This window comes from Aulonocara stuartgranti, assembly GCF_965226115.1.
Source record: "Aulonocara stuartgranti genome assembly, chromosome: 5".
Taxonomy (NCBI): domain Eukaryota; kingdom Metazoa; phylum Chordata; class Actinopteri; order Cichliformes; family Cichlidae; genus Aulonocara; species Aulonocara stuartgranti.
The window spans coordinates 41,077,617-41,092,227 of record NC_138943.1 but is presented as its reverse complement, the minus strand read 5'-3'; the positions used below and the strand labels follow the sequence as shown (position 1 = coordinate 41,092,227).

Sequence of the window (14,611 nt, the reverse complement as noted above, 5' to 3'; positions counted from 1 at the left end):
TCAAACTCTGTTCTGTACATTCTAATTCCGTTGTTTTCATTCAAACTCTATTCTGTACATTCAAATTCTGTTGTTTACATTCAAACTCTGTTCTGTACATTCTAATTCCGTTGTTTTCTTTCAAACTCTGTTCTGTACATTTCAATTCTGTTTTTTTTTTATTCTAATTCCGTTGTTTTCATTCAAACTCTGTTTTGTACATTCTAATTCCGTTTTTTTCATTCAAACTCTGTTCTGTACATTTCTATTCTGTTGTTTTGATTCAAATTCCATTGTTTTTATTCAAACTCTGTTTTGTACATTCTACTTCCGTTTTTCATTCAAACTCTTTTCTGTATATTCTAATTCTGTTGTTTTCATTCAAAGTCTGTTCTGTACATTCTAATTCCGTTGTTTTCATTCAAACTCTGTTCTGTATATTCTAATTCCCTTGTTTTCATTCAAACTCTGTTCTGTACATTCTAATTCCGTTGTTTTCATTCAAAGTCTGTTCTGTACATTCTAATTCCGTTGTTTTCATTCAAATTCCATTGTTTTGATTCAAATTCAGTTCTGTTCATTCTAATTCTGTTGTTTTGATTCAAATTCCATTGTTTTTCCATTGAACTGAATTTGAATCAAAACAATGGAATTTGAATGAAATCAATGGACTATTAATACATTCTAATTCCGTTGTTGTCATTCAAACTCTGTTCTGTACATTTCAATTCAGTTTTTTTTATTCTAATTCCATTGTTTTCATTCAAACTCTGTTCTGTACATTCTAATTCCGTTTTTTTCATTCAAACTCTGTTCTGTACATTTCTATTCTGTTGTTTTGATTCAAATTCCATTGTTTTTATTCAAACTCTGTTTTGTACATTCTAATTCCGTTTTTTTCATTCAAACTCTGTTCTGTACATTTCTATTCTGTTGTTTTGATTCAAATTCCATTGTTTTTATTGAAACTCTGTTTTGTACATTCTACTTCCGTTTTTCATTCAAACTCTTTTCTGTATATTCTAATTCTGTTGTTTTCATTCAAAGTCTGTTCTGTACATTCTAATTCCGTTGTTTTCATTCAAACTCTGTTCTGTACATTCTAATTCCGTTGTTTTCATTCAAACTCTATTCTGTACATTCAAATTCTGTTGTTTACATTCAAACTCTGTTCTGTACATTCTAATTCCGTTGTTTTCATTCAAACTCTGTTCTGTACATTTCTATTCTGTTGTTTTGATTCAAATTCCATTGTTTTTATTCAAACTCTGTTTTGTACATTCTACTTCAGTTTTTCATTCAAACTCTGTTCTCTATATTCTAATTCTGTTGTTTTCATTCAAAGTCTGTTCTGTACATTCTAATTCCGTTGTTTTCATTCAAACTCTGTTCTGTACATTCTAATTCCGTTGTTTTCATTCAAATTCTATTCTGTACATTCTAATTCCGTTGTTTTCATTCAAACTCTGTTCTGTACATTTCAATTCTGTTTTTTTTTATTCTAATTCCGTTGTTTTCATTCAAACTCTGTTTTGTACATTCTAATTCCGTTTTTTTCATTCAAACTCTGTTCTGTACATTTCTATTCTGTTGTTTTGATTCAAATTCCATTGTTTTTATTGAAACTCTGTTTTGTACATTTTCATTCAAACTCTTTTCTGTATATTCTAATTCTGTTGTTTTCATTCAAAGTCTGTTCTGTACATTCTAATTCCGTTGTTTTCATTCAAACTCTGTTCTGTACATTCTAATTCCGTTGTTTTCATTCAAACTCTATTCTGTACATTCAAATTCTGTTGTTTACATTCAAACTCTGTTCTGTACATTCTAATTCCGTTGTTTTCATTCAAACTCTGTTCTGTACATTTCAATTCTGTTTTTTTTTTATTCTAATTCCGTTGTTTTCATTCAAAGTCTGTTTTGTACATTCTAATTCCGTTTTTTTCATTCAAACTCTGTTCTGTATATTCTAATTCTGTTGTTTTCATTCAAAGTCTGTTCTGTACATTCTAATTCCATTGTTTTCATTCAAACTCTGTTTTGTACATTCTTATTCCGTTTTTTTCATTCAAACTCTGTTCTGTACATTTCTATTCTGTTGTTTTGATTCAAATTCCATTGTTTTTATTCAAACTCTGTTTTGTACATTCTACTTCAGTTTTTCATTCAAACTCTTTTCTGTATATTCTAATTCTGTTGTTTTCATTCAAAGTCTGTTCTGTACATTCTAATTCCGTTGTTTTCATTCAAACTCTGTTCTGTATATTCTAATTCCCTTGTTTTCATTCAAACTCTGTTCTGTACATTCTAATTCCGTTGTTTTCATTCAAACTCTGTTCTGTACATTCTAATTTCGTTTTTTTTCATTCAAACTCTGTTCTGTATGTTCTAATTCCCTTGTTTTAATTCAAACTCTGTTCTGTACATTCTAATTCTGTTGTTTTCATTCAAATTCCATTGTTTTGATTCAAATTCAGTTCTGGGCCCTGTTTCAGGAAGCCGGTTTGGAAAACTCAGAGTGAAAAACGACACTCACGGTTGAGTAACCCCGAACTGTCCAACTCGGAATATTCCGTTTCAGAAAGGCTGATAACAATTAGTTCAATCAAGGCGGAGTTGCTTTAACCCCAAGTGAAGCGCGCGGACGAGGATACATAAAGCCCTGATAAGCGGAGCACAGATTAAGCGAGTCACCATGGAGACGGAGGGAAAGAAGGCGCGGTCAATGTATTTCACAGCGCTTGAGGCCGAAATGCTGATGGCAGCATATGCCGATAACATGCAAATTCCGCGGAAAAAAGTAACACAGCGACAGCTGCAAAAGAAAGTGAGCATGCATGGCAAAACATAGCCGACAGAGTCAATGCGTGAGTGTTAATTTAAACATTGATCTAGGGATTTCCACCCATTTAACACGTTATTTTATCATATGTTATTTTATTTGTTATTTTATACATTTTATTTTGTGACGTGATGTGAGCGCAGGTGCAACCCAACAGGCCCCAAACGTGCCTGGCAGCAAGTAAAAATGAAATATAAAAATATAGTCCAAACAGGTAAGGTGTAATTGTATTATGAGCCATAGTGCTTGGTCTGTTTGTCCCATGTAAATCAATTGCAGTTAGAGGTTACATTAATTTTCTGTCTGTAAGCACTTATTGAAATTATCTGAGCACATTACAAGTACATATTTGCTTACTCTGTATGCTCAAATGTGACCCGTTATAGCCAACAGAAAAAAAGCGGAGGCCCGAAAAACAGGTGGGGGTCCTCCTCCACCACCACTCACAGAGGCTGAGCAGTTGGCCCTCAGCCAAAACAGTGGGCGCCCTGTGGCCGAAGGCATCTCTGCGGGGACATCCTCTGAGTCAATAACCCCGCAAGACACAAGTGCCTACATAGGGGGTAAATTCAAAATAATACATGATGTGCATACATCCTTTCTTCACAGTCACCTTCGCAGTGCTGCTCATTCATTTGATAAACTCTTTACCATAATGGATTATTTTGTAGTGAAGTTATTTTCCTACTGATTTTGCCTTCCCTCAGCCTTGGTTGTCTTTGAGAGCATAATGACAATGAAGTGTAAGGTGCTTGGTATGTTTGTTAATTGCCATTTGGTCCCTTGTAAGTTATAAGTGACCTGTATAAACCTCATATTCTATCAGTTGATGGTGATGGTGTACTGCATCTGGTGCAGCCTCCTGTTGAGCCAGACCAACATGCAGTTGTGAGTAATACTCCACAGATTATATGAGTTTACAGTAGAACAGCAATGTTGTCTATTTCTTTACTACAGGAAAATAATGAAGAAACATTGACAGCTGTTACAGAGGAGGAAGCAACAGAGACACTTTATGAGGTTTACATCTTTTAATACTTTGTGTACAGGAAACACAGGCGACCAATAAAGCCAGTTGAACAAAAAATCTGTTTATTCTTCTTTCAACATGTTGAGGTGATGGGTCAAAGGAAATGATTGTGACATATGGTGTCTCTGACTGCTCTTCCATCTTGTATGTCCGTGGGAGGGTCAGGATGTTCATGGTTTGGATCACTGCTGATGTTTGGTTCAGAAGGACAGTGTTCTCCTCTAATTGTGGCAATGTTGTGAAGAATCACACATGCCACAATAATGTCACATGCCCTTTCTGGGGTGACCCTGAGTCTTTGCAGGCACTGGAACCGGGCCTTAAGCATTCCGATAGTCATTTCAATTCTGGCTCTTGTCCTGCAATTAGCCAGATTATATCGCTGCTGTGGGCCCGGTTCAGGGTCAGGGTAAGGGGCAAGCAAATAGGGTAAACATGGATACCCCCTATCACCAAGCAAGTAGCCAGTGAACTCTCCTAAGACAGAAGGATACACTTCAGTTCAAATGTCCCTGAAGCAATTGGTCTTTATATATTTTAAAGTATTTTCAACTCACCATGTCCAAATTTTGTGCTCAGTGTACATTCACGGAATATTTGTGAGTCATGGACAGAGCCTGGCCACTTGGCTTCCACATTTGTGATAATGTTGGCAGCATCATATATGATCTTCACAGTGCAGAGAACACAAATTAGCATCCATTACTATGATGAAATAATTTGTTAGTTTGAAATGCTACAGGGAACTATGTACCTGTACATTAATGCTGTGGAAAGACTTCCTGTTCACATAGTCTCCTTCATTTACTGAAGGAGCAATAATTGGAATGTGAGTACCATCTATACAGCCAATCACGCCTGGGAACCGTGAAAATAAATGTAAAATTTAAGTAGTAGTTCAAGTATCACCACATCATAAATTAAGTTTTGTTCATCCTGATACCTGCAATTTTGTGGCATCCCTCTTTGATGAATCTTGTGGGTCTGTGACCGGGGAACACCACAGACGAGTACAGGAGACGTTTCAGTGCAACTGTAACATTCCTGACTGCCCGACAGACGGTAGCCTTGGAAACGTGCTCAGCGTCACCAATATTATACAGAAAGCTCCCGTTTGCAAAAAACCGAAGTGCAATACAAATAATATGTACAGAACTGAGAGCATGTCCGCGATGTGTCACATGCGTAATATATGGCCTGAGGATGTTATCCAAATAAATTATAGATTGTGCTGAGAAACGGTGACGTTCGCACAGGAAATCATCAGGTAATGATAAGATGTCCATACGCGCTCTGATCACTCTCTCCCGGCGGAGAGCTCTGCGGAGAATTTGGGCTTCGATATCTACCGGCTCTTCAAGGAAGGGACACGCCATGTCTGAGACTTCCTACTGTCAGGTTTCCGACAAAGGGGCGGAGACAGTCAGGGTTAGTTGTGGTAAACCTGCTAGGGGGCAGGTTAGCTTCACGGCGTGTGTCGTCATAGTGACTCACTCAGGCTGCAGCTGAACTCGCTTTGTGAAACCGAAAACCCAGAGTTTTCGTTAACTCAGGGTATACTTACTCAGTTTTTCCACTAAACCGGCTTCCTGAAACAGGGCCCTGTTCATTCTAATTCTGTTGTTTTGATTCAAATTCCATTGTTTTTCCATTGAACTGAATTTGAATCAAAACAATGGAATTTGAATGAAAACAATGGACTATTAATACATTCTAATTCCGTTGTTGTCATTCAAAGTCTGTTCTGTACATTTCAATTCAGTTTTTTTTATTCTAATTCCATTGTTTTCATTCAAACTCTGTTCTGTACATTCTAATTCTGTTTTTTTCATTCAAACTCTGTTCTGTACATTCTAATTCCGTTTTTTTCATTCAAACTCTGTTCTGTACATTTCTATTCTGTTGTTTTGATTCAAATTCCATTGTTTTTATTCAAACTCTGTTTTGTACATTCTACTTCAGTTTTTCATTCAAACTCTGTTCTCTATATTCTAATTCTGTTGTTTTCATTCAAAGTCTGTTCTGTACATTCTAATTCCGTTGTTTTCATTCAAACTCTATTCTGTACATTCTAATTCCGTTGTTTTCATTCAAATTCCATTGTTTTGATTCAAATTCAGTTCTGTTCATTCTAATTCTATTCTGTACATTCTAATTCCATTGTTTTCATTCAAACTCTGTTTTGTACATTCTAATTCCGTTTTTTTCATTCAAACTCTGTTCTGTACATTTCTATTCTGTTGTTTTGATTCAAATTCCATTGTTTTTATTCAAACTCTGTTTTGTACATTCTACTTCCGTTTTTCATTCAAACTCTGTTCTGTATATTCTAATTTTGTTGTTTTCATTCAAAGTCTGTTCTGTACATTCTAATTCCATTGTTTTCATTCAAACTCTGTTTTCTACATTCTTATTCCGTTTTTTTCATTCAAACTCTGTTCTGTACATTTATATTCTGTTGTTTTGATTCAAATTCCATTGTTTTTATTCAAACTCTGTTTTGTACATTCTACTTCAGTTTTTCATTCAAACTCTGTTCTGTATATTCTAATTCCATTGTTTTCATTCAAACTCTGTTCTGTACATTCTAATTCCGTTTTTTTCATTCAAACTCTGTTCTGTACATTTCTATTCTGTTGTTTTGATTCAAATTCCATTGTTTTTATTCAAACTCTGTTTTGTACATTCTACTTCAGTTTTTCATTCAAACTCTTTTCTGTATATTCTAATTCTGTTGTTTTCATTCAAAGTCTGTTCTGTACATTCTAATTCCGTTGTTTTCATTCAAAGTCTGTTCTGTACATTCTAATTCCGTTTTTTTTCATTCAAACTCTGTTCTATATGTTCTAATTCCCTTGTTTTCATTCAAAGTCTGTTCTGTACATTCTAATTCCGTTGTTTTCATTCAAATTCCATTGTTTTGATTCAAATTCAGTTCTGTTCATTCTAATTCTGTTGTTTTGATTCAAATTCCATTTTTTTTCCATTGAACTGAATTTGAATCAAAACAATGGAATTTGAATGAAATCAATGGACTATTAATACATTCTAATTCCGTTGTTGTCATTCAAACTCTGTTCTGTACATTTCAATTCAGTTTTTTTTATTCTAATTCCATTGTTTTCATTCAAACTCTGTTCTGTACATTCTAATTCCGTTTTTTTCATTCAAACTCTGTTCTGTACATTTCTATTCTGTTGTTTTGATTCAAATTCCATTGTTTTTATTCAAACTCTGTTTTGTACATTCTAATTCCGTTTTTTTCATTCAAACTCTGTTCTGTACATTTCTATTCTGTTGTTTTGATTCAAATTCCATTGTTTTTATTGAAACTCTGTTTTGTACATTCTACTTCCGTTTTTCATTCAAACTCTTTTCTGTATATTCTAATTCTGTTGTTTTCATTCAAAGTCTGTTCTGTACATTCTAATTCCGTTGTTTTCATTCAAACTCTGTTCTGTACATTCTAATTCCGTTGTTTTCATTCAAACTCTATTCTGTACATTCAAATTCTGTTGTTTACATTCAAACTCTGTTCTGTACATTCTAATTCCGTTGTTTTCATTCAAACTCTGTTCTGTACATTTCAATTCTGTTTTTTTTTTATTCTAATTCCGTTGTTTTCATTCAAACTCTGTTTTGTACATTCTAATTCCGTTTTTTTCATTCAAACTCTGTTCTGTACATTTCTATTCTGTTGTTTTGATTCAAATTCCATTGTTTTTATTCAAACTCTGTTTTGTACATTCTACTTCCGTTTTTCATTCAAACTCTTTTCTGTATATTCTAATTCTGTTGTTTTCATTCAAAGTCTGTTCTGTACATTCTAATTCCGTTGTTTTCATTCAAACTCTGTTCTGTATATTCTAATTCCCTTGTTTTCATTCAAACTCTGTTCTGTACATTCTAATTCCGTTGTTTTCATTCAAAGTCTGTTCTGTACATTCTAATTCCGTTTTTTTTCATTCAAACTCTGTTCTGTATGTTCTAATTCCCTTGTTTTCATTCAAAGTCTGTTCTGTACATTCTAATTCCGTTGTTTTCATTCAAATTCCATTGTTTTGATTCAAATTCAGTTCTGTTCATTCTAATTCTGTTGTTTTGATTCAAATTCCATTGTTTTTCCATTGAACTGAATTTGAATCAAAACAATGGAATTTGAATGAAATCAATGGACTATTAATACATTCTAATTCCGTTGTTGTCATTCAAACTCTGTTCTGTACATTTCAATTCAGTTTTTTTTATTCTAATTCCATTGTTTTCATTCAAACTCTGTTCTGTACATTCTAATTCCGTTTTTTTCATTCAAACTCTGTTCTGTACATTTCTATTCTGTTGTTTTGATTCAAATTCCATTGTTTTTATTCAAACTCTGTTTTGTACATTCTAATTCCGTTTTTTTCATTCAAACTCTGTTCTGTACATTTCTATTCTGTTGTTTTGATTCAAATTCCATTGTTTTTATTGAAACTCTGTTTTGTACATTCTACTTCCGTTTTTCATTCAAACTCTTTTCTGTATATTCTAATTCTGTTGTTTTCATTCAAAGTCTGTTCTGTACATTCTAATTCCGTTGTTTTCATTCAAACTCTGTTCTGTACATTTCTATTCTGTTGTTTTGATTCAAATTCCATTGTTTTTATTCAAACTCTGTTTTGTACATTCTACTTCAGTTTTTCATTCAAACTCTGTTCTCTATATTCTAATTCTGTTGTTTTCATTCAAAGTCTGTTCTGTACATTCTAATTCCGTTGTTTTCATTCAAACTCTGTTCTGTACATTCTAATTCCGTTGTTTTCATTCAAATTCTATTCTGTACATTCTAATTCCGTTGTTTTCATTCAAACTCTGTTCTGTACATTTCAATTCTGTTTTTTTTTATTCTAATTCCGTTGTTTTCATTCAAACTCTGTTCTGTACATTCTAATTCCGTTGTTTTCATTCAAAGTCTGTTCTGTACATTCTAATTCCGTTGTTTTCATTCAAATTCCATTGTTTTGATTCAAATTCAGTTCTGTTCATTCTAATTCTGTTGTTTTGATTCAAATTCCATTGTTTTTCCATTGAACTGAATTTGAATCAAAACAATGGAATTTGAATGAAATCAATGGACTATTAATACATTCTAATTCCGTTGTTGTCATTCAAACTCTGTTCTGTACATTTCAATTCAGTTTTTTTTATTCTAATTCCATTGTTTTCATTCAAACTCTGTTCTGTACATTCTAATTCCGTTTTTTTCATTCAAACTCTGTTCTGTACATTTCTATTCTGTTGTTTTGATTCAAATTCCATTGTTTTTATTCAAACTCTGTTTTGTACATTCTAATTCCGTTTTTTTCATTCAAACTCTGTTCTGTACATTTCTATTCTGTTGTTTTGATTCAAATTCCATTGTTTTTATTGAAACTCTGTTTTGTACATTCTACTTCCGTTTTTCATTCAAACTCTTTTCTGTATATTCTAATTCTGTTGTTTTCATTCAAAGTCTGTTCTGTACATTCTAATTCCGTTGTTTTCATTCAAACTCTGTTCTGTACATTCTAATTCCGTTGTTTTCATTCAAACTCTATTCTGTACATTCAAATTCTGTTGTTTACATTCAAACTCTGTTCTGTACATTCTAATTCCGTTGTTTTCATTCAAACTCTGTTCTGTACATTTCTATTCTGTTGTTTTGATTCAAATTCCATTGTTTTTATTCAAACTCTGTTTTGTACATTCTACTTCAGTTTTTCATTCAAACTCTGTTCTCTATATTCTAATTCTGTTGTTTTCATTCAAAGTCTGTTCTGTACATTCTAATTCCGTTGTTTTCATTCAAACTCTGTTCTGTACATTCTAATTCCGTTGTTTTCATTCAAATTCTATTCTGTACATTCTAATTCCGTTGTTTTCATTCAAACTCTGTTCTGTACATTTCAATTCTGTTTTTTTTTATTCTAATTCCGTTGTTTTCATTCAAACTCTGTTTTGTACATTCTAATTCCGTTTTTTTCATTCAAACTCTGTTCTGTACATTTCTATTCTGTTGTTTTGATTCAAATTCCATTGTTTTTATTGAAACTCTGTTTTGTACATTTTCATTCAAACTCTTTTCTGTATATTCTAATTCTGTTGTTTTCATTCAAAGTCTGTTCTGTACATTCTAATTCCGTTGTTTTCATTCAAACTCTGTTCTGTACATTCTAATTCCGTTGTTTTCATTCAAACTCTATTCTGTACATTCAAATTCTGTTGTTTACATTCAAACTCTGTTCTGTACATTCTAATTCCGTTGTTTTCATTCAAACTCTGTTCTGTACATTTCAATTCTGTTTTTTTTTTATTCTAATTCCGTTGTTTTCATTCAAAGTCTGTTTTGTACATTCTAATTCCGTTTTTTTCATTCAAACTCTGTTCTGTATATTCTAATTCTGTTGTTTTCATTCAAAGTCTGTTCTGTACATTCTAATTCCATTGTTTTCATTCAAACTCTGTTTTGTACATTCTTATTCCGTTTTTTTCATTCAAACTCTGTTCTGTACATTTCTATTCTGTTGTTTTGATTCAAATTCCATTGTTTTTATTCAAACTCTGTTTTGTACATTCTACTTCAGTTTTTCATTCAAACTCTTTTCTGTATATTCTAATTCTGTTGTTTTCATTCAAAGTCTGTTCTGTACATTCTAATTCCGTTGTTTTCATTCAAACTCTGTTCTGTATATTCTAATTCCCTTGTTTTCATTCAAACTCTGTTCTGTACATTCTAATTCCGTTGTTTTCATTCAAACTCTGTTCTGTACATTCTAATTTCGTTTTTTTTCATTCAAACTCTGTTCTGTATGTTCTAATTCCCTTGTTTTAATTCAAACTCTGTTCTGTACATTCTAATTCTGTTGTTTTCATTCAAATTCCATTGTTTTGATTCAAATTCAGTTCTGGGCCCTGTTTCAGGAAGCCGGTTTGGAAAACTCAGAGTGAAAAACGACACTCACGGTTGAGTAACCCCGAACTGTCCAACTCGGAATATTCCGTTTCAGAAAGGCTGATAACAATTAGTTCAATCAAGGCGGAGTTGCTTTAACCCCAAGTGAAGCGCGCGGACGAGGATACATAAAGCCCTGATAAGCGGAGCACAGATTAAGCGAGTCACCATGGAGACGGAGGGAAAGAAGGCGCGGTCAATGTATTTCACAGCGCTTGAGGCCGAAATGCTGATGGCAGCATATGCCGATAACATGCAAATTCCGCGGAAAAAAGTAACACAGCGACAGCTGCAAAAGAAAGTGAGCATGCATGGCAAAACATAGCCGACAGAGTCAATGCGTGAGTGTTAATTTAAACATTGATCTAGGGATTTCCACCCATTTAACACGTTATTTTATCATATGTTATTTTATTTGTTATTTTATACATTTTATTTTGTGACGTGATGTGAGCGCAGGTGCAACCCAACAGGCCCCAAACGTGCCTGGCAGCAAGTAAAAATGAAATATAAAAATATAGTCCAAACAGGTAAGGTGTAATTGTATTATGAGCCATAGTGCTTGGTCTGTTTGTCCCATGTAAATCAATTGCAGTTAGAGGTTACATTAATTTTCTGTCTGTAAGCACTTATTGAAATTATCTGAGCACATTACAAGTACATATTTGCTTACTCTGTATGCTCAAATGTGACCCGTTATAGCCAACAGAAAAAAAGCGGAGGCCCGAAAAACAGGTGGGGGTCCTCCTCCACCACCACTCACAGAGGCTGAGCAGTTGGCCCTCAGCCAAAACAGTGGGCGCCCTGTGGCCGAAGGCATCTCTGCGGGGACATCCTCTGAGTCAATAACCCCGCAAGACACAAGTGCCTACATAGGGGGTAAATTCAAAATAATACATGATGTGCATACATCCTTTCTTCACAGTCACCTTCGCAGTGCTGCTCATTCATTTGATAAACTCTTTACCATAATGGATTATTTTGTAGTGAAGTTATTTTCCTACTGATTTTGCCTTCCCTCAGCCTTGGTTGTCTTTGAGAGCATAATGACAATGAAGTGTAAGGTGCTTGGTATGTTTGTTAATTGCCATTTGGTCCCTTGTAAGTTATAAGTGACCTGTATAAACCTCATATTCTATCAGTTGATGGTGATGGTGTACTGCATCTGGTGCAGCCTCCTGTTGAGCCAGACCAACATGCAGTTGTGAGTAATACTCCACAGATTATATGAGTTTACAGTAGAACAGCAATGTTGTCTATTTCTTTACTACAGGAAAATAATGAAGAAACATTGACAGCTGTTACAGAGGAGGAAGCAACAGAGACACTTTATGAGGTTTACATCTTTTAATACTTTGTGTACAGGAAACACAGGCGACCAATAAAGCCAGTTGAACAAAAAATCTGTTTATTCTTCTTTCAACATGTTGAGGTGATGGGTCAAAGGAAATGATTGTGACATATGGTGTCTCTGACTGCTCTTCCATCTTGTATGTCCGTGGGAGGGTCAGGATGTTCATGGTTTGGATCACTGCTGATGTTTGGTTCAGAAGGACAGTGTTCTCCTCTAATTGTGGCAATGTTGTGAAGAATCACACATGCCACAATAATGTCACATGCCCTTTCTGGGGTGACCCTGAGTCTTTGCAGGCACTGGAACCGGGCCTTAAGCATTCCGATAGTCATTTCAATTCTGGCTCTTGTCCTGCAATTAGCCAGATTATATCGCTGCTGTGGGCCCGGTTCAGGGTCAGGGTAAGGGGCAAGCAAATAGGGTAAACATGGATACCCCCTATCACCAAGCAAGTAGCCAGTGAACTCTCCTAAGACAGAAGGATACACTTCAGTTCAAATGTCCCTGAAGCAATTGGTCTTTATATATTTTAAAGTATTTTCAACTCACCATGTCCAAATTTTGTGCTCAGTGTACATTCACGGAATATTTGTGAGTCATGGACAGAGCCTGGCCACTTGGCTTCCACATTTGTGATAATGTTGGCAGCATCATATATGATCTTCACAGTGCAGAGAACACAAATTAGCATCCATTACTATGATGAAATAATTTGTTAGTTTGAAATGCTACAGGGAACTATGTACCTGTACATTAATGCTGTGGAAAGACTTCCTGTTCACATAGTCTCCTTCATTTACTGAAGGAGCAATAATTGGAATGTGAGTACCATCTATACAGCCAATCACGCCTGGGAACCGTGAAAATAAATGTAAAATTTAAGTAGTAGTTCAAGTATCACCACATCATAAATTAAGTTTTGTTCATCCTGATACCTGCAATTTTGTGGCATCCCTCTTTGATGAATCTTGTGGGTCTGTGACCGGGGAACACCACAGACGAGTACAGGAGACGTTTCAGTGCAACTGTAACATTCCTGACTGCCCGACAGACGGTAGCCTTGGAAACGTGCTCAGCGTCACCAATATTATACAGAAAGCTCCCGTTTGCAAAAAACCGAAGTGCAATACAAATAATATGTACAGAACTGAGAGCATGTCCGCGATGTGTCACATGCGTAATATATGGCCTGAGGATGTTATCCAAATAAATTATAGATTGTGCTGAGAAACGGTGACGTTCGCACAGGAAATCATCAGGTAATGATAAGATGTCCATACGCGCTCTGATCACTCTCTCCCGGCGGAGAGCTCTGCGGAGAATTTGGGCTTCGATATCTACCGGCTCTTCAAGGAAGGGACACGCCATGTCTGAGACTTCCTACTGTCAGGTTTCCGACAAAGGGGCGGAGACAGTCAGGGTTAGTTGTGGTAAACCTGCTAGGGGGCAGGTTAGCTTCACGGCGTGTGTCGTCATAGTGACTCACTCAGGCTGCAGCTGAACTCGCTTTGTGAAACCGAAAACCCAGAGTTTTCGTTAACTCAGGGTATACTTACTCAGTTTTTCCACTAAACCGGCTTCCTGAAACAGGGCCCTGTTCATTCTAATTCTGTTGTTTTGATTCAAATTCCATTGTTTTTCCATTGAACTGAATTTGAATCAAAACAATGGAATTTGAATGAAAACAATGGACTATTAATACATTCTAATTCCGTTGTTGTCATTCAAAGTCTGTTCTGTACATTTCAATTCAGTTTTTTTTATTCTAATTCCATTGTTTTCATTCAAACTCTGTTCTGTACATTCTAATTCTGTTTTTTTCATTCAAACTCTGTTCTGTACATTCTAATTCCGTTTTTTTCATTCAAACTCTGTTCTGTACATTTCTATTCTGTTGTTTTGATTCAAATTCCATTGTTTTTATTCAAACTCTGTTTTGTACATTCTACTTCAGTTTTTCATTCAAACTCTGTTCTCTATATTCTAATTCTGTTGTTTTCATTCAAAGTCTGTTCTGTACATTCTAATTCCGTTGTTTTCATTCAAACTCTATTCTGTACATTCTAATTCCGTTGTTTTCATTCAAATTCCATTGTTTTGATTCAAATTCAGTTCTGTTCATTCTAATTCTATTCTGTACATTCTAATTCCATTGTTTTCATTCAAACTCTGTTTTGTACATTCTAATTCCGTTTTTTTCATTCAAACTCTGTTCTGTACATTTCTATTCTGTTGTTTTGATTCAAATTCCATTGTTTTTATTCAAACTCTGTTTTGTACATTCTACTTCCGTTTTTCATTCAAACTCTGTTCTGTATATTCTAATTTTGTTGTTTTCATTCAAAGTCTGTTCTGTACATTCTAATTCCATTGTTTTCATTCAAACTCTGTTTTCTACATTCTTATTCCGTTTTTTTCATTCAAACTCTGTTCTGT

General features: G+C 34.6%; 1 protein-coding gene and 1 long non-coding RNA gene across 2 annotated transcripts; both read right to left on the bottom strand.

Annotated features, from left to right (window-relative positions):
• Positions 1-3,833: 3,833 nt before the first annotated feature.
• LOC309706288 lies at positions 3,834-5,082 on the bottom strand. Its single transcript, XR_014276707.1, has 2 exons — positions 4,606-5,082; positions 3,834-4,520 (listed from the first exon to the last, which is right to left on the bottom strand). It is a non-coding gene; the product is annotated as an uncharacterized lncRNA (long non-coding RNA).
• Positions 5,083-12,149: 7,067 nt separating this feature from the next.
• LOC309706282 (putative nuclease HARBI1) lies at positions 12,150-13,453 on the bottom strand (the record flags this gene model as incomplete). The annotated part of the gene is made up of 4 exons (XM_082532649.1): positions 12,150-12,644; positions 12,725-12,836; positions 12,922-13,025; positions 13,111-13,453. The coding sequence occupies 4 exons, from the start codon at positions 13,451-13,453 to the stop codon at positions 12,262-12,264; spliced, it is 942 nt and encodes a 313-aa protein (XP_082388775.1). The 3' UTR covers positions 12,150-12,261.
• Between the last annotated feature and the right edge of the window lie 1,158 nt (positions 13,454-14,611).